General features: G+C 38.2%; 1 protein-coding gene across 1 annotated transcript; it reads right to left on the bottom strand.

Annotated features, from left to right (window-relative positions):
- Positions 1-39: 39 nt before the first annotated feature.
- Positions 40-16,820, bottom strand: LOC145671680 (uncharacterized). Its single transcript, XM_081740880.1, has 4 exons — positions 16,781-16,820; positions 776-950; positions 315-437; positions 40-215 (listed from the first exon to the last, which is right to left on the bottom strand). Exons 2-4 carry the CDS (start codon positions 930-932, stop codon positions 40-42), a joined length of 456 nt encoding a protein of 151 aa, XP_081597006.1. The 5' UTR covers positions 933-950; positions 16,781-16,820.
- Positions 16,821-20,142: the final 3,322 nt, after the last annotated feature.

Here is a 20,142-nt window from a genome sequence, read left to right as displayed (position 1 = left end):
AAGTAAAAAGAAACAATTAAAAGCACCCATGTGTGTAATTTAATATGTATAGAAAGTATAAAATATGTGTGTTTTCATTGAAGTCAATTTACCTTTGGCTGAAGAACTGCCAGACCATGATTTATTTTGAGTTCCATTTGATTCACGGGAATTGCATCGTCGTGGAATCAGACGATTATCACTAGATGGCCCAGCTGAGTACGAAGCAACATGGGCTGAAATAAGTAAAAAGAAATAATTAAAAGCACCCATGTGTGTAATTTAATATGTATACTAACTATAAAATATGTGTGTTTTCATTGAAGTCAATTTACCTTTGGCTGAAGAACTGCCAGACCACGATTTATTTTGAGTTCCATTTGATTCACGGAAATTGCATCGTCGTGGAATCAGAGGATTATCACTAGATGGCCCAGCTGAGTACCAAGCAACACGGGCTGAAATAAGTAAAAAGAAACAATCAAAAGCACCCATGTGTGTAATTTAATATGTATAGAAAGTATAAAATATGTGTGTTTTCATTGAAGTCAATTTACCTTTGGCTGAAGAACTGCCAGACCACGATTTATTTTGAGTTCCATTTGATTCACGGGAATTGCATCGTCGTGGAATCAGAGGATTATCACTAGATGGCCCAGCTGAGTACGAAGGAACACGGGGTGAAATAATTAAAAAAAAATGAAAATAAACAATTAAAAGCATCAATGTATGTAACGTAATATGTATAGAATCTACTAGAATTTATGTAAGTACCGGTACCTTAAAATCAATTTACCTTGTAGAAAAATGTGAGACTCTGTTCTTCTACTTGCCGAATCACTACTTCGTTCAACATACGTAATATTGTTTTCGTTTTCAGTATGAGGTGTATTGCTTTTGGACCTAGACGACGATTTATTTTTCTTGGATATATTTCTATGATTTTTTTTCATTTTGGAGTTTTATATTTTCTGGAAAATAAATAAAAAAATCTTATTATATGGTTTGGTTTGGCTTACATAAAATATGTTACATGTGATTTAATCAGAGATCATATTTCCATTAGAGGTTGATATATGTGATGTTTGCTTAATATTATACTTTCTGGTTTGTATTCAGTTTTTTTTTCCTCTATAAAAGTTTTAGAAAAGTGAATTTATAATTGTGTTGAATTTTAAATGGAATACGTACATTTATTATCATTGGTTACTTTTTTTTTATTAGATATGTGTTTCTTCGGAAGATATACCAGTGCGCAAAACATAAGGACAAGATAGTTGAAGTAACACAAAATATTGCGTAGTCGGAGAAATAAATTAAGCCTGATAACATATTGCCAAAGGTCTGCCACATATGCACAAGGAGGAAGGTGTTGCATAGCGTTACGTAAGCGTGACCATAGCGCAGAATGTTTGCTTCTCCAATACAAAGCAGTTGAAATGACATGGACGAAACCATTTGTGCCAGTCAGAGAGATATTAAGGTGCATTATGGTGGTGTTACTCACAGCACCATGGTTCGGATGACTTCACATGGGGAAGAGGCATCGGGAAACGTTAAAAAGGAACTAAGTATGACGAGTGTGACCCAGAATTTGATATTATTAAAAGATTTGCAAATGACGATAATTGGAAACCACAATCAATTACGTGCAAATTGAAGGTGGTTGTCGACTACAGTCAACTCCAGCACAAAACGACCACTACGTTTTGAAACAGGCTAGAGAGACCAATGTCATACAACGAATACAATTGCAGATACATCTAAGAAAGCTGTAAATCACCCAATATCACGTTCCGCAGTGAAGCGTCTCTGCATTAAGTTGGCATTTATGTCCGACATGTATTAGTTGTGTTCCATTGACACACGCACATCGGCGGCATCATTTATGGCGATGTCAAGAACACCAGAATTGGACTGAGGAGGACTGAATCGCGTTCTGTTCTCAGATAAGATGAAATTCAGCCTGAGTAGTGATTCTGTTCGTACACTCATCTGGCGAGAAGTGGAACACGAAATGAACAAAACAACATTGTCTAGCATGACCACTTTGGTGGTCCAGTGTTCTTGTGTAAGAAGGCAAAATGTTGTGTAAGCACACCGACCTCCCAAGTTCTGAATGCGATACACTAACCGGTCAACGTTGTTGTGACACGATACTCCTTTATTATTATTATTATTATTTTGAAAGATGCAATCGGGTCGAAGCTCTCCTTTATGGATGATAATGCGCGACCGCATCGAACAGCGCAGCTAATGGAGTTCTTGCAATGAGAGGATATTCGGCGAATGGACTGGTTTGCCTTTCCCCCGAGTTGAATCCCATGCAGCATGTATGGGATACTATGGGGACACGTCTTGCAGCACTTCCAGATGTACAACGACCATCCATCATATGTCAACAGTGCAGATGGAGTAATAGAACTCAATACCACTACAAATCATTACAAACCTTGTGAGAAGCGTGGGAGCATGCTGCAGAGCATACATTGCTATCCGTGGCGATCACAAACCCTTTGAGGACCATTTCACCCCTTCTGTAATATCAGGGACATCATGAGTGGCAGTATTTCCAATGTAAATTATTGTTTCAGTAGATAAGTGCGATTTTTGCCTAATCACGTTTTTTTAAAAAATAATAATTCCTGTTTCATTGAGTAGCACTGTTTTCTACGTATGGTTCTAGTACATGAGGACCTATTTGGATGCGATGAACATACGGGGTCGGGTTGCACGGACGAAACTGCTGATAAGAGACCAAAACGCTTTAGCGCGACCCCTATGGTTCCATGAAATGAAATATGAACTGCTAATGACTAAGAATTTGTGATATGGTGGCATAAGTCATCCTTCAGCTTATTTCAAATCATAGGCCGTGTTTATGTGTGTGGAACGCCCAAAAAAGCGTACGATCCGCAGTCTCTCCGTTCTACTGTGAAACATGGTTGCAGCTCTGTTATGTTGTGAGTAACAATATCTTGGTTTTCAATGAACGGTACTGAAGTTTACTGGTCGTCTGATTGCCTGTGATTGTGCAATTTTCATTAAAATACAGTTAAAAAGCATGATTTGTGTAAAATACATGGTTGGATGAATTTGAGAGTAGCGTCTCTTTCAGCATCGAGGTTGTATGAGACGAGAATCTGAAAACTTCAAGTGGAATCCGAGTCACACGATCTCCCACCGGAAATTATAATATTTTTGTGTATTTTATCTGTTGCAATTGATTTTAATGGTTCTGCTCCAGTTTTCCAATCAAAATTATTCTGCGATACTATGTGAAATAATATATTCTACATTTGTCGTACGTGAATTTTCAATATCACATATCTGTTTTTCCCCTAAAGGGTTTCCTCTTTCTTTCTGAAAAACTTGACAATCCTAGTTATTATACCATTCCAGGTGCAGCATACCACTCAGTTCTATGAGAGAGGATGGACATATCTGAATTGGATTAGTGCCTCCAACGCGAACCTCAGATCTTCAATTATGTTCAGGTCCGGAGGTTAAGAGGCCTAGGCGAAATATTCAACTTCATTACGACGTTCCTCAACCGTCGCTACTGCTCTAGCAGCGTGATTGGACACATTATTATCCTGGAACATGGAATTATTGCTCGGAAACAATATCTGAATCATAACATGCATATGGTTCCCGATCAAACGTACTTGCAGGTCAATTCACAAGCAAGCACTTGGAATTCTGCTTTCATTAGTTCTCTGTAGCTTCTGTTTCTGACATAAGCATATCACGAACGATCGAAACTGTAACTTGATCGAGACGATGTTCTCAGACGAAAATACTATAACCAAATTATTTTTAATCACAAGGCTGGGGTAAGGCTAGAAAGGAAATAAAAGAAAAGCAACCTGTTGTATTTTCTCTCTGAATACTAAGTTAACGTTGCGTTAATAGTGTGTGAGTTCCTCTAATTAAATTAAAATAAAATAAAATCAAAAAAGACATACTAACAAAATCGTATAGAAACATTTTAAAAATATCCAGGGCGATCACTTCTTTCATTGAAAAGGGAAGAAATCGTTTGAAGGGGAAATAAAAACGTATAACTTAAACGTGCCAGTAAAACGTAAAACTGACGGGAAAAACCTAAGATCTGCCAAGTCTTGGTGTAATATTCTGCTTGCTACCATTTTCTATTTTTATGACTCCATTCTACGTCGCATTAGAGTTGTTCTGTGTGGGCGCGATAGGTTCTCTAATGCCATATTAATATGATAATTTGCACTTTTCATGTGTTTATATTAAATTGATAATTATTTATGACGACAGCTATCTTTCGCGGACTCAAATAAGACTCGTGAATATATATACTTGTAACTTGTACAAAATTTTAAATTTCCTGATATTGTATTTAATGAACTTTTGCCTATACGTTAGTTCTCTGGTGTTATTTTCGTTCGGGGTTGGAAAAACGTCCCGCACCTAATCTATTGTCATATGCGAGACAAGAAAAAAAGAAAAGATATATGATAAGAATTTTTGATTCGCAAAACATGATAATGAAAAGAAGTCTGGCATCTAGGAAAGGTTTAATAGACATTGGTATAATATAAATTGTGGTGACGTAATCTATTTATCGTATATTTACAATCAAAATGTACAGATCTTTGTCTGCACATCAACCCATCAGGAACGCAGAAATTCAAAGATTCCTATGTAAATAACACATTGTGTTTTGTCGTAAGTTATAAGTAAGCAACATAGATACAAGTTATTTTCCAAATTTTAATTTATACTATGCACATTAAACACTTTTGCAAATCAGTTTTATTGGTGTTACGGCCCAGTAGGTTGATTTGCCGGTGATAAAACTTTAGTATTCTTTGCTTTTATATGTATTTGCAACAGTACTTCCCTCAACTGTCTTTCTAATTGCGATCTCTTCTATTTTTAGATTAAAAAATGTCATTCAAAACCAAAAGATCAAAATCGGCAGTTGAATCAGCTGGAAAAAGTGAACACAGAATTTAGCGACATGTAGAAAACGCCGTCCCAGTATACCAGAAATGAAAACGAACGTGAGTGAAATGTGTAAAATGCCTACAAAGAGAGACATAGTTGGTAGATATTTGGGGTTGTACGATGAACTGAAAGGGCAGTCGGATAGAATGAAGATAATCTCTTAAGAACTGTGTAGACTTTGGGAAAAGCTGAATTTTCTTTTGCTTACTATGCAGCAAATTTCAGCAAAAGTTGCCAAGCTGATACAGTTTTTCGTAAAATATAGAAAAAGGAGGAATGAGGTATTTGAAAAATCTCTCACTAGTGTCTTCGATATTACAAAAGAAAAAGGAAACTGGCTTTGCAGTGAAGACAAAGAATTGTATAGAAAACAACTTGAATCTGGCGGCCGAGTCGGATACACTACCGCGAAAGTTGCCTGTATATCAACGATCCATCCTTCAAAAAAGCGAAGTAGCTCAATTGGTGGGTGTACAAGCCAAGTGCAACATGTGAGTATCAGTAACACTCAAGAACGTAAGGTCAGCAGTGACTCTGAATTTTCAAACGAGCGTAATGAAACATAAGTATGAAACGTAAGTATCATACTGCTTCCCCCTATGAAACGTAAGTATCAAGCAACAAAATCTGCAGCCAAACTCGTGTTAAAACTGTATCTGTCTACAAGATAAGCAGCGAAAGTTCTTCAGAACTTGGCTGAGGAAGAAATAAATGTACCCACACCTTCACAATCGGGGATTTTGCGTCGAGTGATCAAGGAAGCTGAAACAATGAAGAACCGACTTAAAGAAATTTTCGGTTAACAGGAATTCTGCTTGCATTTTGATGGGACCGGAATAGGAAGAAAAGATTATCAAGTGCAGAATTGTGAAGGAAGTCTTCGCCTTGGAGTTTTGGTTTGTGAAAGCAGATCCGCCGAGAACATCTATATCTTACCGCAAGCCTTGTTGGATGAGTATAATGCATGGATGAATATTAAAATGATCATTTCTGACACCACAGCATTGAATATAGGACACAAAAGTGTTGTTGTTGTTAGACTCCAGAGACATTTTAAACAAATGGGTTTCGATGAGCCTCAGTTTATAGAATGTCAGCATCATATTCTTGACCTGGTTCTACGACACTGGATGGATTCAGTATTTCCAATAAAATCACGGTCATCCAGCTTCAACTATCAATTCATTGAAGATGTTTTGGCTGGGTATGAGGATTTAAAAGAAAACTATTCTGGCACAGAAAAGGTACCGCCACGTGAAAACTCAGAATGAAGAAATAATTTTCGCTTTCTATTTGAACTTCGTGAAGGATATAATTTCTACCGGAAGGAGAAGAAGTGGCCTCAGTTGAACTGGCAGAAGCTACCTTCCTTAACAATGATAGATGGAAGTCACGTGCAATCTATGTATGGTTGCCTTTTTTCTCCTTCCAAAATGGAGAGATCAGCTACAACGTACTTGCGACTTCATCGCAACTAGATGGACAAAGGTATGGTTTTCAATGCAGCACTATACAGAGGACATATACAATGATTTGCATGCTGCTATCTCCGACCTAATGTGTCCTAAAGCTTCAAAGTGTTTTTCTGGTCACTTGGTAAAAGAACGTTCTATGCTGGATGTGCCTTGCTCAAATATGGTGGCCGAGCGAGCTGTGAAAGTGATGCAAGGGCATCACAACACTTGCAAAAGTGACAAATATCTCAACAGCAAGTTCATTAACAGTAATTCACAAATTTAAAACCATTTTACTAATGTACTGTATAGAATATTCAGTGCCAAATGCAGACTGTATAAGTAGGCCAATTTTCTTCTAATGCTAAAACAGCATCAATATAGGTGAGGGAGGTTTTTTTTACAATTAAACAAAATCAAAGACATTTTCGAGGTTTGCAGCCAAATGTTCATTGTTTGCCACCCCAGGCTTTTCAATTTGAGAAAGTCATATACCTAATATATATGTATATGGGGGGACAAAAAATCTAAAACGTTTGCAAAAGTGTAAAAATCATACCTAGTATAGTGTGGGACCTCGTTTTGTGTCCGAAACAGCTTGGATCCGACGTGGAATGGACGTATGCAGCTCCTGAATCGTGGTGTGTGGAATTTTGTACCATTATTCCTCCAAAACATGCTCCAGTTCCTTTAGGGATGCTGGTGGAGAGTAATGAGACCGAACACGCCTTTCCAACTCAGCCCACAATGGCTCAATGATGTTCAGATTTGGTGATTGTGGGACCGAGTGGAGGTGTGACAGCTCCTGGTTATGCTCCTCAAATCATAATTACAGCGTTTTTGCAGCGTGACAGGGTGCCAAAACAACTTGGTAGATGCCGTCACCATCAGGGAACAATATTTGGGCCATGGGTAGAAACTGGCCCCCAAAATGGCCTCATACGCCTTAGCATTCATCATTCCATGCAGGGCTATGATGGGACCTGCAGAAAACCACGATATCACTGCCCATACTGTAACAGAACCACCCCCATGTTTTACAGTTGGGAGCAGACAGTCTGTATCATAAGAATGCGACGGTGTTCTCCATACATAAACACGACAGGTTGTTGGAAACAAGGTGAAGGTCGATTCATCGGACCACCATGAGTCCACGCCTTGTGGTCCTTGCACCACTGGATACGCTCTTCACATTTACTGCTGTGACCAGGGGTTTGGCGATAGCGCCCCTGCCATGAATTTACATTTTATGAAGTTCCCGTCACATTGTTTTCGATGAAACCGGGTTCTGTAGGCCGGGATTGGGTTCAAGCGCAATTTTCATTGCACTGGTCTTCTTTTTAGCTGCTACAATCCGTTTTAATGCCCTCCGGTCCCTATCTGACAGGATTGTCTTTTGACCACTGTTGTGCTTTGCAGACGTCGTTTGCCAATGAATTTTGTATGTACTCGTGACATTGGACACAGTGCCTTTCGACACCCCCACAATGTTAGCCACTGTTGCCATTGAAGCTGCAACCAGACGGGCAACAATGATCATGTCTCTTTGGAGACATAGGTCGCCCATCTTGCCGCATCACTTTTACACCACGACACTCATAGGTGAATTGGTTATTGCTGATGGAGGAGGAAGGTCCACTGACACATTGAAAAGAAAAAACGATCGGCAACCGCAACACGTGTTGTACAGTGGAGAGCCAACCTTACGTGTCCTGTATGAAGTGTTTTTAGATTTTTTGTCTATCCCCTGTATATACGGTATATATATATATATATATATATATATATATATATATATATATACTAGCAGCGTTCACCCCGCTTCGCTGCGGTCACCCCGGAACGCAATAAACTTTGTTACTTAGATAATTTTTACTTTTTCGCTTTCAAGTGATATGATAAAAACCATAGAAGATTGCAGTAAATCTTAACATTATATCGCCTGTCATTTATGTTAACCCGCCCCGCTTCGCTGCGGTCATCCCGGTGCTGGCATATTGTAAAAGTGTCTGTAAAAATAAGCAAATCAATTAAAAAATTTTAAACAGAAGATTCAAGCTATTTTCCGCTGTATATCGCCTGTCATTTATGTTATCCCGCCGAGTTAACGGTCATGCGGGTTGCATATAAATACGTTTATTTTTACCTATGATGAACTAATAACAAAGGATTTGTGGACACCTGAATGGTCAATTATCTCAAGACACTGGTAATTAAAAATTAAAGTGATATGATAAAAACCATCTAGGGTCCAAATCCTAACAACCCCCCAAAAATGAAAGAAATTGGTTCAGCCGTATTAGCGTGATGAGCTAACAAAGGATTTGTGCGTTCTCTTTTATATATATATATATATATATATATATAATATATCGGGTGGGTGTGCAAAACATGCTAAGTCCAAAATGGTCAAAAATGAGCTTTTCACGCTACCTGAATAAGCAAATTTTTCTCTACAATTGTGTATACTCGGCTAAGTCCTATCAAGTTTTTCAATGATGTTACAAACTCGTGCGTTTTCAGTCATGTTTGACATACTGATTCTATTTCGTGCAAAACAAGTTAAGTCCGTAGTAAGTGGACTTAACATGTTTTTTCCAACTTTGTTTATTCATATATGAGTGTGAAAAGAAAGGTAAGTCCTCTAAAATGTGACTTAACACGTTTTGCACTGCACTTAATTGTTGAAAACATTTTTATCTTGTGAATGAAACAAATGAAAGCCATAAAGTTATGTGAAATATGTTAAGGAGAAACGAGCTTTTAAATTATTTGCTTAGTTACTATTCAAATTATATTGGTTTTTCATGTTTTCAGAAGTTAAGTAGTATTTGTTTGAAACAAATATAATCATTTTACTTTGTTTCTGTTTTCTATCTCTATTTGAATATTTTTATGAACAAAACAAATGCGCAACAATAGAAATAAACCCAGATTTTGATGGGAATGATTCTTCATCCGAATCAACAGAATCCGAAGCAGAAGAGAAGCTTAAAAGTCATAGGATGAGACGCAAGAAACAGACTGGTAAGAGAAGAGTAATGAAAGAAGATAGTAGTGAGAGAAGAGGGGGAAACATCTATTACTGTACTCAGCCAGTGTACAGATCTGCACAATTTATCAGAGAAACCAGGAACATCTGAAATCGAACGCGAGGTACCTGTGGAAGATAGGTCCCGTGAAAATAGAGGACGGAAGAAATCACGAGGTTTGAAAGGCGATACACGGAAAATTCGTGAAACGAGCAAACGTCTCAGAAATACAGGTTAATCATATGTTACTTCGAAAGGGAAATGAGTTCTAGCTCGTACATTTCAGCTTCCCGGAGAGAGTAGAAAAAAATGTAAAATAATGTGTGCAGAAGAAGTGTTTAGAAATATATTTGACAATTACTAGGCTCCTAGTGATTATAATCGAAGAGTTATGTATATCTCCAATTTGCTGAATATTGCTAATAAGCAGAGAACCAGAATCAGACAGAAATATTTTGAAAAGCAGCACTATCGCCAAGTGACAGTTTTGTATCACATCGAGTGTAAAAGTAGCTTCTTGTGTATTTTTTGTGAAAGCAAAAGCTTCATAGAGTCTGTAATTCAAAAGAAGTGTGCGATAGTGGTATAGATATTAGTAGCCGAGGAACCTACAAACCTTCCAACACCATGTCCGAAAATGAACTGGAAGAAGTTCGCAAACACATTCAATCAGTTCCCTCATATGAAAGTCATTATTCCCGATGAGACTCCAGTAAAAAGTATTTACCGCCATACGTGACACTTTCGGGACTATATGAGGGAGTATAAGAGAATATGCAATGGGATTCCCGTAAGTAGACGTGTGTATGAGCGTGAATTCCACAAAATGAACTTGAAAATAAAGAAACATCACGTAGATACATGTCAAGTCTGTGATAAGTTATTTCTTCAACTTAAAGTGTCCGGAGATCCTTCCATAAAAACACAATTGGATAAACATCATGAAGAGGCTGAAGTAGAATTTAACTCTAAAGCTTCCGACAAAGAACTGTCTAGGAATGATATTACACGCAAGACCATCACAATTGACTTACAACAATGTCTTTCAACTTCCTTTTTACAGAACTCAGTATCATTTTACAAAAGACAGTTATGGACATTTAATCTTACAGTTCACGATTGTGACAATCAAACTGTTCTTTGTTTTGTGTGGTATGAGGGAATCGGTGGAAGAGGAGCAAATGATAGCGCCTCATGTGTTTATCATTTTCTATTAGAAAATATGAATCCAGAAGTAAAACAAGTAGTTATGTACCCCGATTCATGTGCTGGACATAATCGCAATTCCCACTTTGCAGCCACGTGCTTCACAGTTTTACAGAAGTCTACGAACCTTGAAACTATTGACCACAAATTTCTAATACCAGGTCATACACATATGGAATGTGATACAGGTCATAGTCTTATAGAGAAAAAGAATAAAAAGTTTAATGGTAACGTCGAGCATCCCCACGACTGGGCTTAATTAATTCGTCAAGCAGGGAAGAAAAAACAATTTGTAGTACGTGAAATGTTTGAAGATTTCCACGATTTTTCCTCTGAGTTAACAGAATCTATTCAATTTCGCAAGAGTAACAGTGCTGGTGAACGTTTTCTGTGGAGACATATTAAGTGGTTACGCTATGAGAAACAAAAGCCACATGTATTATTTTACAAGACAACACACAATAGTTGTGAAAATTTCAAAACTATGGATGTTTCAAGAAGGGGAAAGCAAAGTATTTTGATGCCAAAACGTCTGTACAATGGACCGATAGCAATCAGCAATGAAAACAAGAAGGGTCTTTTGGAACAGCTTCCGTTTGAATGCCCTGGAACAGCTTCCGTTTGAATGCCCTGTATTTCATGAGTTTTACAGGTCATTAAAACTGCATCCTTTGTTCGAAATGTATTTCCTGATAAAACAGGTAGCAGTCCAAATGAAGACGATTAGTAAACTGACATTAACCATATTATAGAATTAACCTGACCAAAACACATAGAGATTAATTTTGGTAAAAATATATTACATTTCTGTTACAGTTTTGACAGATTAGCTCTGTCTTCTACAGTCAAACATTACATGCTTACTTGAGTATATAATGTTTGTCTATAGAAGACAGAGCTAATTTTTTCGAAACTGTAACAGAAATGTAATATATTTTTTACCAAAATTAATCTCTGTTCCATTAAAATAATGTTATAGCATTATCCACAGTATAACGTAACTATATACATTCAGTGCAAAAACAGATAAGTCCACAAGTGCTGCAAGTTGTATTAAGTGCAAAGTCAGATAAGTCCACAAGTTCTGAAACGTAGTCCTAAAAACAAATCTAGAACTTTTTTTATTATAAGGAGTTAAGCACTAAAAACTGAGAATAATGTGCACGAAGGAACATTAATTGAAATATAATATACAAAAAATCATATATTTTAGTTTCTGATTTTTGTCGAATTTTCAAATTTTCAAATTGAGTTTTTTCAAAAGTAACATTTTGTGACTTAACATCTTTTGCACACCCACCCGATATATATATATATATATATATATATATATATATATATATATATATATATATATATAGATAGATAGATAGATAGATAGATAGATAGATATATAGATAGATAGATAGATAGATAGATAGATAGATAGATAGATAGATAGATAGATAGATAGATAGATAGATAGATAGATAGATAGATACCGTGAGCATAAAGTCTTGCCCTGATTATAAAAAATTGTTACAGAATAACCGTTGGACAGAATAATGTAAATTCTGGTCCGTTTCATAGGTTAGTATTCCAAGTGTTTTAAAAGACCAATAGATGGCACTAGTGCTACCCAAGAGTGACGCAGTACGTTACTTGGCGCGCGCGGGTTAGTTGGCGAAATGGCATCGAAGCAGGAGAAAGCGCAATGCGTGCTGTGATATCACGAAAGCAAATCGCCCATCAGTAACGTAAATAACATAAGTGGTCTTAAAAAAAACTTGTAATACTAACCTAACTGACTACTATTTACATTATTATGTCAAACGGTACTTCTGTAAAAAATTTTTGTAAACAGGGCAAGAGTTTATGCTCACCCTGTATATCTGTGGCTTGGGTCTAAAAGGGGCAATGTCGGTTTTTGGCAAAAAAGAGATGTTCGTCGAATTTTAACACCTATAAATGGATATTTTCTTGTGCAAGGAAAGCAAATGTTAATATGAATGGTATATATTCCAAACTATTTCGTATTGACATTTGCTCTTCTCGCAGAAGAAAACATTCATTTATAGACGTTAAAATTGAAGACTATTTCATTTTTGCCAAAAAGTGACATTGGCCCTTTTAGACCCAAGCCACAGATATATATATAATAAAGGGTTTGTATGTGTGTCTGTTCGCGGCTTGGGGACCAGACGAGTGGACCTAGACTTACCAAATTTGGTCACGAGTACCTTGGTCCAGGCCCCAGGTCCAAGACGAAGCGTTTTTTTTTTTTTTTTTTTTTAATTCGAACTAAAGGGTCTCAGGGTGGCGTTTACCGGGACATGTAAAAGTTGTAGAAAACCAGCGATATTAGTGTCGTATTCATAGTTTTCGCGGTCGCTGAGATCAACGGTGAACATCTGATCACATTAACTTCAAAATTCACCCCATTCGGACGCGGGCCCGGGGTTACTGGGAGGAGATACAGAGACATGTAAAAATAATTTAAAATGACCGATATTAGTGTCAAGTCCATACTTTTCGCGGTCACTGAGGACAATGGTGATACACAGGCATTGACTTCTAAATACAGCTCCCATCAGTTGAGGGTCAGAGGCGTTTGTTTTTCAAAATTCCAACTAGGGGGTCTTAGGGGAGTGTACCGGGATATGTAAAAGTATCGAAAATGACTGATATTTTTTTCTGTCGTTGTTCAGTTTGTTTACATAGATATGAGGGGGGATCAAATATAAACGAGCCTTGTGTTGAATCAAAATATATATTGTAGGAAACAGAGACATTGCCACAAAATATTTTTCTACATAATCTCCGCCTTTACGGATACATTTTCCCCAATGTTTTGCTAAGTTTTTGATGTCGCTTTGGTAGAATGAAACTAGGCGGGTAGCCAACCACTTGTGCACGAAGGTTTCCACTTGATCGTTGGTCGCAAATCGCTGGGGTGTAATTATGCACCCATGTCTCGTCAGAGGTAGCGATGCGATGCAAAAAAGCTTCCCTTTCCACGTCAAAAGAAGTGTAAAGCACTCGAGCAATGCGAGCTCGTTCAGCTTTTTGATCATCATTCACCATCTTGGGAATCCACCGCGCTGTGATTTTGCGGAAGCCCAACTGCTTTGTGATGATTGATTTGGACACTTCGATAGCTCACACTAAATTCTGCCGCAATTTGACGCACAGTGACGCGTTGATCCCGTTCGATAATTTCACGAATACGTGCCATGTTGTCATTAGTTACACTGGTGGGAAGACGACAAGGGTGAACTTCATTTGTAACACGTTCACGGCCTTGCGCTGACTTCGTTGCACCACACTTTCACTCTTGCCCTCGAAAGGGTATCATTCCCGAACTGGGCCTGCAGTCTGCTTTAAACTTCGACCGGTTTGACGCTTTCCTGGGTGAGGAACTTGATAATTGTGGGTTGCGCAATAGACACTGGCACACTCTTCTCACTCATCGTGAGGGTTACCAAACGAAGCATGCGACAAGTCAGCTGTTCCGGTTCCTGACTCTCGGCAGCCCCACCTACCGACCGCACCTGCCCAATCATACCCAGCTACCCGTTCCGATCTCTTTCATATTTGATTCACCCTCGTATTTTATCTGACCCATGCGAAGAATTGGTATTTCAGCTAGTATATATATATATATATATATATATATATATATATATATATATATATATATGAAGAAGAAAGAAACAATGTACAGTCAAGCAAGAAAGTATTCTGACTTGAAAGACGGTCAAGAGGGTTTTGTTTACTCTCATCCTGAAGAGACAGGGAAAGCGAATGGGAAATGTCTGTGACATTTATTTAACATAGATAACAAAATAAAATATGATATTTAACAGCTCCTTGGCATTTAGCGTTTGAAAGCCCGTTTGGGAACACGACTTTTTGAGGTGAGTTGATTTTGGGTTTAACATCCCATTCAGCAGCGAGGCTATATGAAACGTAGACCTACTGATTAACGTGGAATCCGAACCACATGAGCTCCTGCCGCGAATCGAACCCGGGTCTCCCACGCCAAAGGCGCTTGTACTAACCGGTTAACCACGAAGGAGCTCTATTTACCTTTCAATTCCCGTAAAAGAATACAGGAAAGTGTGTAATAGTTCTTTCACAAAGATAACAATGTTGACAGTTCCATATGTTTAGAATTTTTTTCTACACTTGAACACTTTGCATCTCCATATTAGCATTAGTTTTGAAGAAAACACTTTCAAATTTAAAAAAAAGCAAAAAATAAAAAATCAAACTGAATAGCGTGTCAACATTCTATGATTACCGGCTTCTAGCACTCTTCTGGAGGGGGTAAAACCCCTCCCGGATATGGACAACCGCACCCTCCCAAAGAGTCAACGTAAATTAAATTAAGATTACTTGTCATTCTTCTCCAGCGCACCTTCTTTAGCGAAGTGTCCAATTGCATCCCTCGAACTTTTTGATTTTTCCCGTAAACATTTTTTTTTTTTTTTTGAAAAAAACCTGGTTGTATTTCCGAAATGATTTTTACTCTTCATTCCTTTGGCACTAACAAAACTAACAAGCAAGGTTTTAGAAGTGTCACACTCCGATTTGCTTGAAACTCTTGGAGTGAATAAAGGAATTAAAAGTAGGACATACTTGTCTTTTTATATCGGCCAATGTGGGACATGAAGGAGGTAAACATCCCATAAAGTGCGATCAGAGGGCAGTACGACACCTTTTAGCAAGGCCGTAATAGCATCGCACAAAACTGATTTGCTTGAAACTCCTGCAGTGAGTAAAGCAGGACATACGTGTTTTTTTTATATTGGCCAACGTGGGAGATGAAGCGGGTAAATACCTCCTAAAGTGCGAACATAGGACAATATGACACCTTTTAGCAAGGTATAACTAGCACACTAAAGCATCTCTGGAACTCAACTTTAATGCCCTCTGTTAAAGTCTTTTTACAACCTCCACATCATTAAAGCGCTCCCATTTTAGATGTTTTCATTCTCAGGAACATGGAAAAGTCGCACGGGGCTAGGTCTGGCGAATACGGAGGGTATCGTACGATAGCACATCGTTGAGAGCCTTGGTTCACAGACAAGGTCGTGTGTGCAGGGACGTTGTCATGGTGAAGGAACAATTCAACTGATCACCAGATTTCCGGTGTTTCCTACGCACATGCTCCAGCAAATATCTTATAACTTCCAAATAAAAGTACTGGTTAATAGTAGGACCAGGGTGGACAAATTCCCGGCCCATAATTCCACAAACTTAAAAAAAAAGCAATGATCATCATCTTAACATTCTACCTCACTTGTCTTTTTTCGAGGCAGACACACACATATGTATATAAAACAATTGAGTGTGCAGTAGAGACCTGCGCGGGCCGAATGTTTCGGCCCGAGCCCAATCCAGTCCGAATGTATCTAGGCCCGGCCCAGCCCGGGCCCGAAAGGTTTTGGAGATTTTCGGCCCGAGCCCGGCCCGATAAGTTTTTTTTTTAATTTTTGGCCCAAGCCCTGCCCGGGGCCGATAAATTTTAAGTCTTATTTTGTAACATTTTTCACGGGCACACTTCTTTAATGTTATTCTAATTATCGTTTAACGAAAGCCAATAACTATTAAAGATTTGCAATTAATCGGCCCCAACCCGGCCCGACCTGAAGATAAATCAATGTCGGACCGCCCAAGCCCGGCCCGCAGGCCGGACCGGGCTTCGGGCCTCTTGCCGAGCCCGGCCCGTGTAGGTCTCTAGTGTACAGAAACCAGCAATTCTAGCAATACATCACTGCTATTAGGCTTAACTATTGACCATCTCTAAATTTGAACTGGTATATAAAAATAGCATTATTTTTGTTAAAGTAAAAGAAATTTTATATGCGCAAGCATTTTAGTTACACATATCGTGTTTGTTGACAATTCTATTGAACTAATTTATCTATTTTTTAAAATAAGTTTTATTTTGTTGTATTTGATTTCTTACAGCATTCTAGTTGGCATATGACATCCAAGAAGTAAGTATAAGCTTTTAGGTATCACTAGCAATGTGAAGTCCAAGCAATTAATAGAAAAGCACTAATTTAAATACGATTTAAATCTAATTATTGAGGCTAAACTAACTACCACGTAGCATATTTATATGTATTACTTATTTACCTTTAAGCACTTGTATTCTCTTTACTCTTTTCACTCTCTTTTGGCGGAACTATTCTCTCTATCAACCTTATCACACAAAACTGTATCGCTTTGTGAAGAAATTGTTATGGTAACAATTGGATCACTCATCGCTATGAAACAATAGCAACAATCACAATTCTTTAAAATATTTTAAAATTAAAAATTAATTAAAAATAAAAATAAATAACTTTCAATAAATTATATTAGAGCAACATGTGTGACGGACGAACACTAGATTAGATTTTTTTTTAAAAGGACGACCTGTAGGAGGGGGGATATGAAAGTGTATTTTCCCTTTAATCTGATCATTCAGCACTTTAAAAGGAAAGAGAAAACTTATTAGTCGTCTATTTTTTCAGTAGACTATCGTTTGAACACCTTCAAACTCAATCAGCTGAAAATCCGCTAACATCCAAAAGAAAAAAAAAATGAAATCTTTAAATTTTACGTCCCACGGTTATGCCGGTGAGACTAAATGAAAAAATGAAATGAAATTTTTGAGTTTTACGTCCCACGGTTATGCCGGTTAGGCTAAAGGAGACGGTGATGATGAGTAATGAATGAAATGGTGGAATGAAGAAAGTGGGAGGAAACGGGAGAACCCCGAGAAAACCCACGCACACGGGTTTGTCCACCACAAAGTCCACATGGCGCGAGCTGGGATCGAACCAGTGACCCCAAGTACCGAATAACATCCAAAAGGGTCTTTGAATTTCCTCCTGCTCTGTCTTTTCCTGCTTATGGGGGTTGACACCAGTAGTTCTTTCAGAAAAAATGTCCCGGGGGCACATTTGGTATTCCAGGGGGCACTGCTAATCCTATTCTATTTATTATTATATTATAGATATATTGTTTTGGTCTTCTCCAGGGGGGGGCACTCTTAGAGCTCCGGGGGGTAGTGCCCCCTCACAAAAACATGTTTGGAAGAAACACTGTTTGACACTTTCGACGATTTGCTTCCATCAGACTGTCCCAAATTATCTTCTATTAACCCCTTTTCTTCTAAGTTCGTAGTCACACAATCTATCCATCTTTTAGTCTTCCTCTTCCTGTTTAACCTTCTACTTCCATCTTCTACACAGTCTTCCTAGAATAATTTCTTCTCATAACATGATGATATCAGTGTAATTTTCTCTTTTGTACTTTCTACGATATCTCACGCTGTCTCTTATTCTTTCATTTCCAGCGGCGTAGCGAGCATTACAAGATTGGGGGCTTGATGAAACTTGAAGTTAAGATAAAAAAAAATGCCTGGTTGTCTTCATATCAAAAAATGCCAAGTCTTGATAAAAAAAGCCAAGTGTTTCGAAAATCTTAGTCTCACTTTTACCAACCCTGTGGAAAACTATTACCGCAACCTTATTTTCATATTCGTCCCATTCCATGCCCCATCTGAGGTACGAATACGAACAGTCCTTGTCCCGCTTTTGAGTCCAGTTGAACGACCGAGGTAGGTCGGATTCCACTATAATCAGTAGGTCCACGTCTCCTTTAGCCTACCCGGCATAATCGTGGGACGTTAAACTAAATCAAACCAAAAAAAACTTATAGCCCCACCCTTTAGTTAACAGCGTCGTAAAGGTCAGTGCTGTTCACAACGGAACAATATTGTACACAAATACCTCCTTAGCTCATCTACTTCATATTTTAAGAACGTTTGGTAGAACGCTGGAGTCGTCGGTTGGGTAGTGTGCGGAACAAGGCTCTGGCAGAGAAGGGGGAGAAAGCCTGAGAGAATGTATTTGTAGAATGTTTTTTTTTTTTTTTTTTGGCCAAAATGAATAATGTCTGTGGTTAGAGAAAAGAAAAATGCACTATAATACATATTTTATGTATAAGATTTGGTTCTACATTAAATTCATTATTTATTATCGAATTGAAATAGTGAATTTATGATGAAAAACAGGGTGCGAAATCCTTGGCGAACGGGGAATTGCCCCTCTAAATATTTTTTGACAAAATTCTTCCACTAAAACCTTGCTGGGGAGGTGGTTAATACAGTGAAATAATGTCAGAAGTTTGGAAAATAATTACAGTAATTCATATGTAACCAACGTGTATTTCATATTTAATTATTAGGTGAACTAGTGGTCAGCGGTATACTCGTAATACCTGATTTTCTATAGTTTGCTACTTATGGATGCCCAAATACATGAAAATTTCGATATCGGAGTGTGGAGATCTTTTTTCTTCAGTCTTCTAGTCTCCTTCCACTTCGATTTCCTGATTTCGCACTCTGATGAAAAGTATAAAGGTATCCAAGAAAGTTCTGTTGCTTTTTGTGGAGGTCTGTGTTCCATTGGCCCTCACACCGTGAGTAGAATGCGAATGGAGATAAGGTGAAGGTAAGTTGTTGGTGTGGGTATATCCAACATACTACCTGGTTCTGGCAGTTAAGTTACACGGTGAATTTGCATAAAGACCGAGTGAACATGGGACCTTCACAAAGCGTCATAAGGGGTGTGTGCTGTACGAGTTCAAACTGGAGTCAAACGCCACTGCAGCTGGGCTGAAGATATGCCAGGCCTTTGGCGAGGGTATCGTGACTACGCGGACAGTGCAGCGGTGGTTTAACCAGTTTAGAATGGTGACGAAAGGGATAAAACAATCGAAGACGCACCTCGTGCCGGAAGACCAAAATATGTACAAAATGAAGATCTTCAGGCAGCAATTGAGACGAATAGTGGCCAGATATGTGAGGGACTGGGACTACAATTGAGTGTGAGTGGAGAAAGCACTTCCATCAATTTTGGAAGCACTACATGAGGCGTATAGTTTCTAAATCCGCCATCTCCAATTTTCAAAAAAATTGAGGTAAGTAGATTTACTGGTATTCCTTTCCATGCCCTACATGATGGTGAAAAGAGTTGTTTGAAATGTCGCCACCTCCACCCTCAATTACTGCTTTAAAGTTCAGGGTATTCTTCAAAAGCCGCCATCTACACTCAGCAGTGTGTTTGTAAACCCCATCATCTCGATTCTATTCTATTCTATGCTATGAATTGAAGACCGACGTTAATGAAAAAAAGTTGCAAGATGTTGTTCAACTCCTAACGAAATACTTCGGGGAGAGTTGGCGTACTAATTCAAACTTAGCCATTTATGTTGATGCTGAAAAGAGACTGACTGCTTCAACAGAAGAAAGTGTAGATGAGGATTAGGCTGAATGCCAGTGTTTCGAACATGATTCTGATGAGAACTATATCTGAAAACAGTGTAAAGATCACTTTCAATCCTTTTCTTGTTGGTAAAGGTGGCATTTATTCCGAAGTTCCCATCCTGTTATGTCAGGCTATGTTAGGTTAGGTTAGGTCCCAATGGGTTAGATTAGGTTAGTGAGG

This window comes from Thermobia domestica, chromosome 15 (genome assembly GCF_964235325.1).
Source record: "Thermobia domestica chromosome 15, izTheDome1.hap1.1, whole genome shotgun sequence".
NCBI lineage: Eukaryota > Metazoa > Arthropoda > Insecta > Zygentoma > Lepismatidae > Thermobia > Thermobia domestica.
Note: the sequence above shows the minus strand (reverse complement) of the source record. Positions and strands in the feature narration are given on the sequence as shown.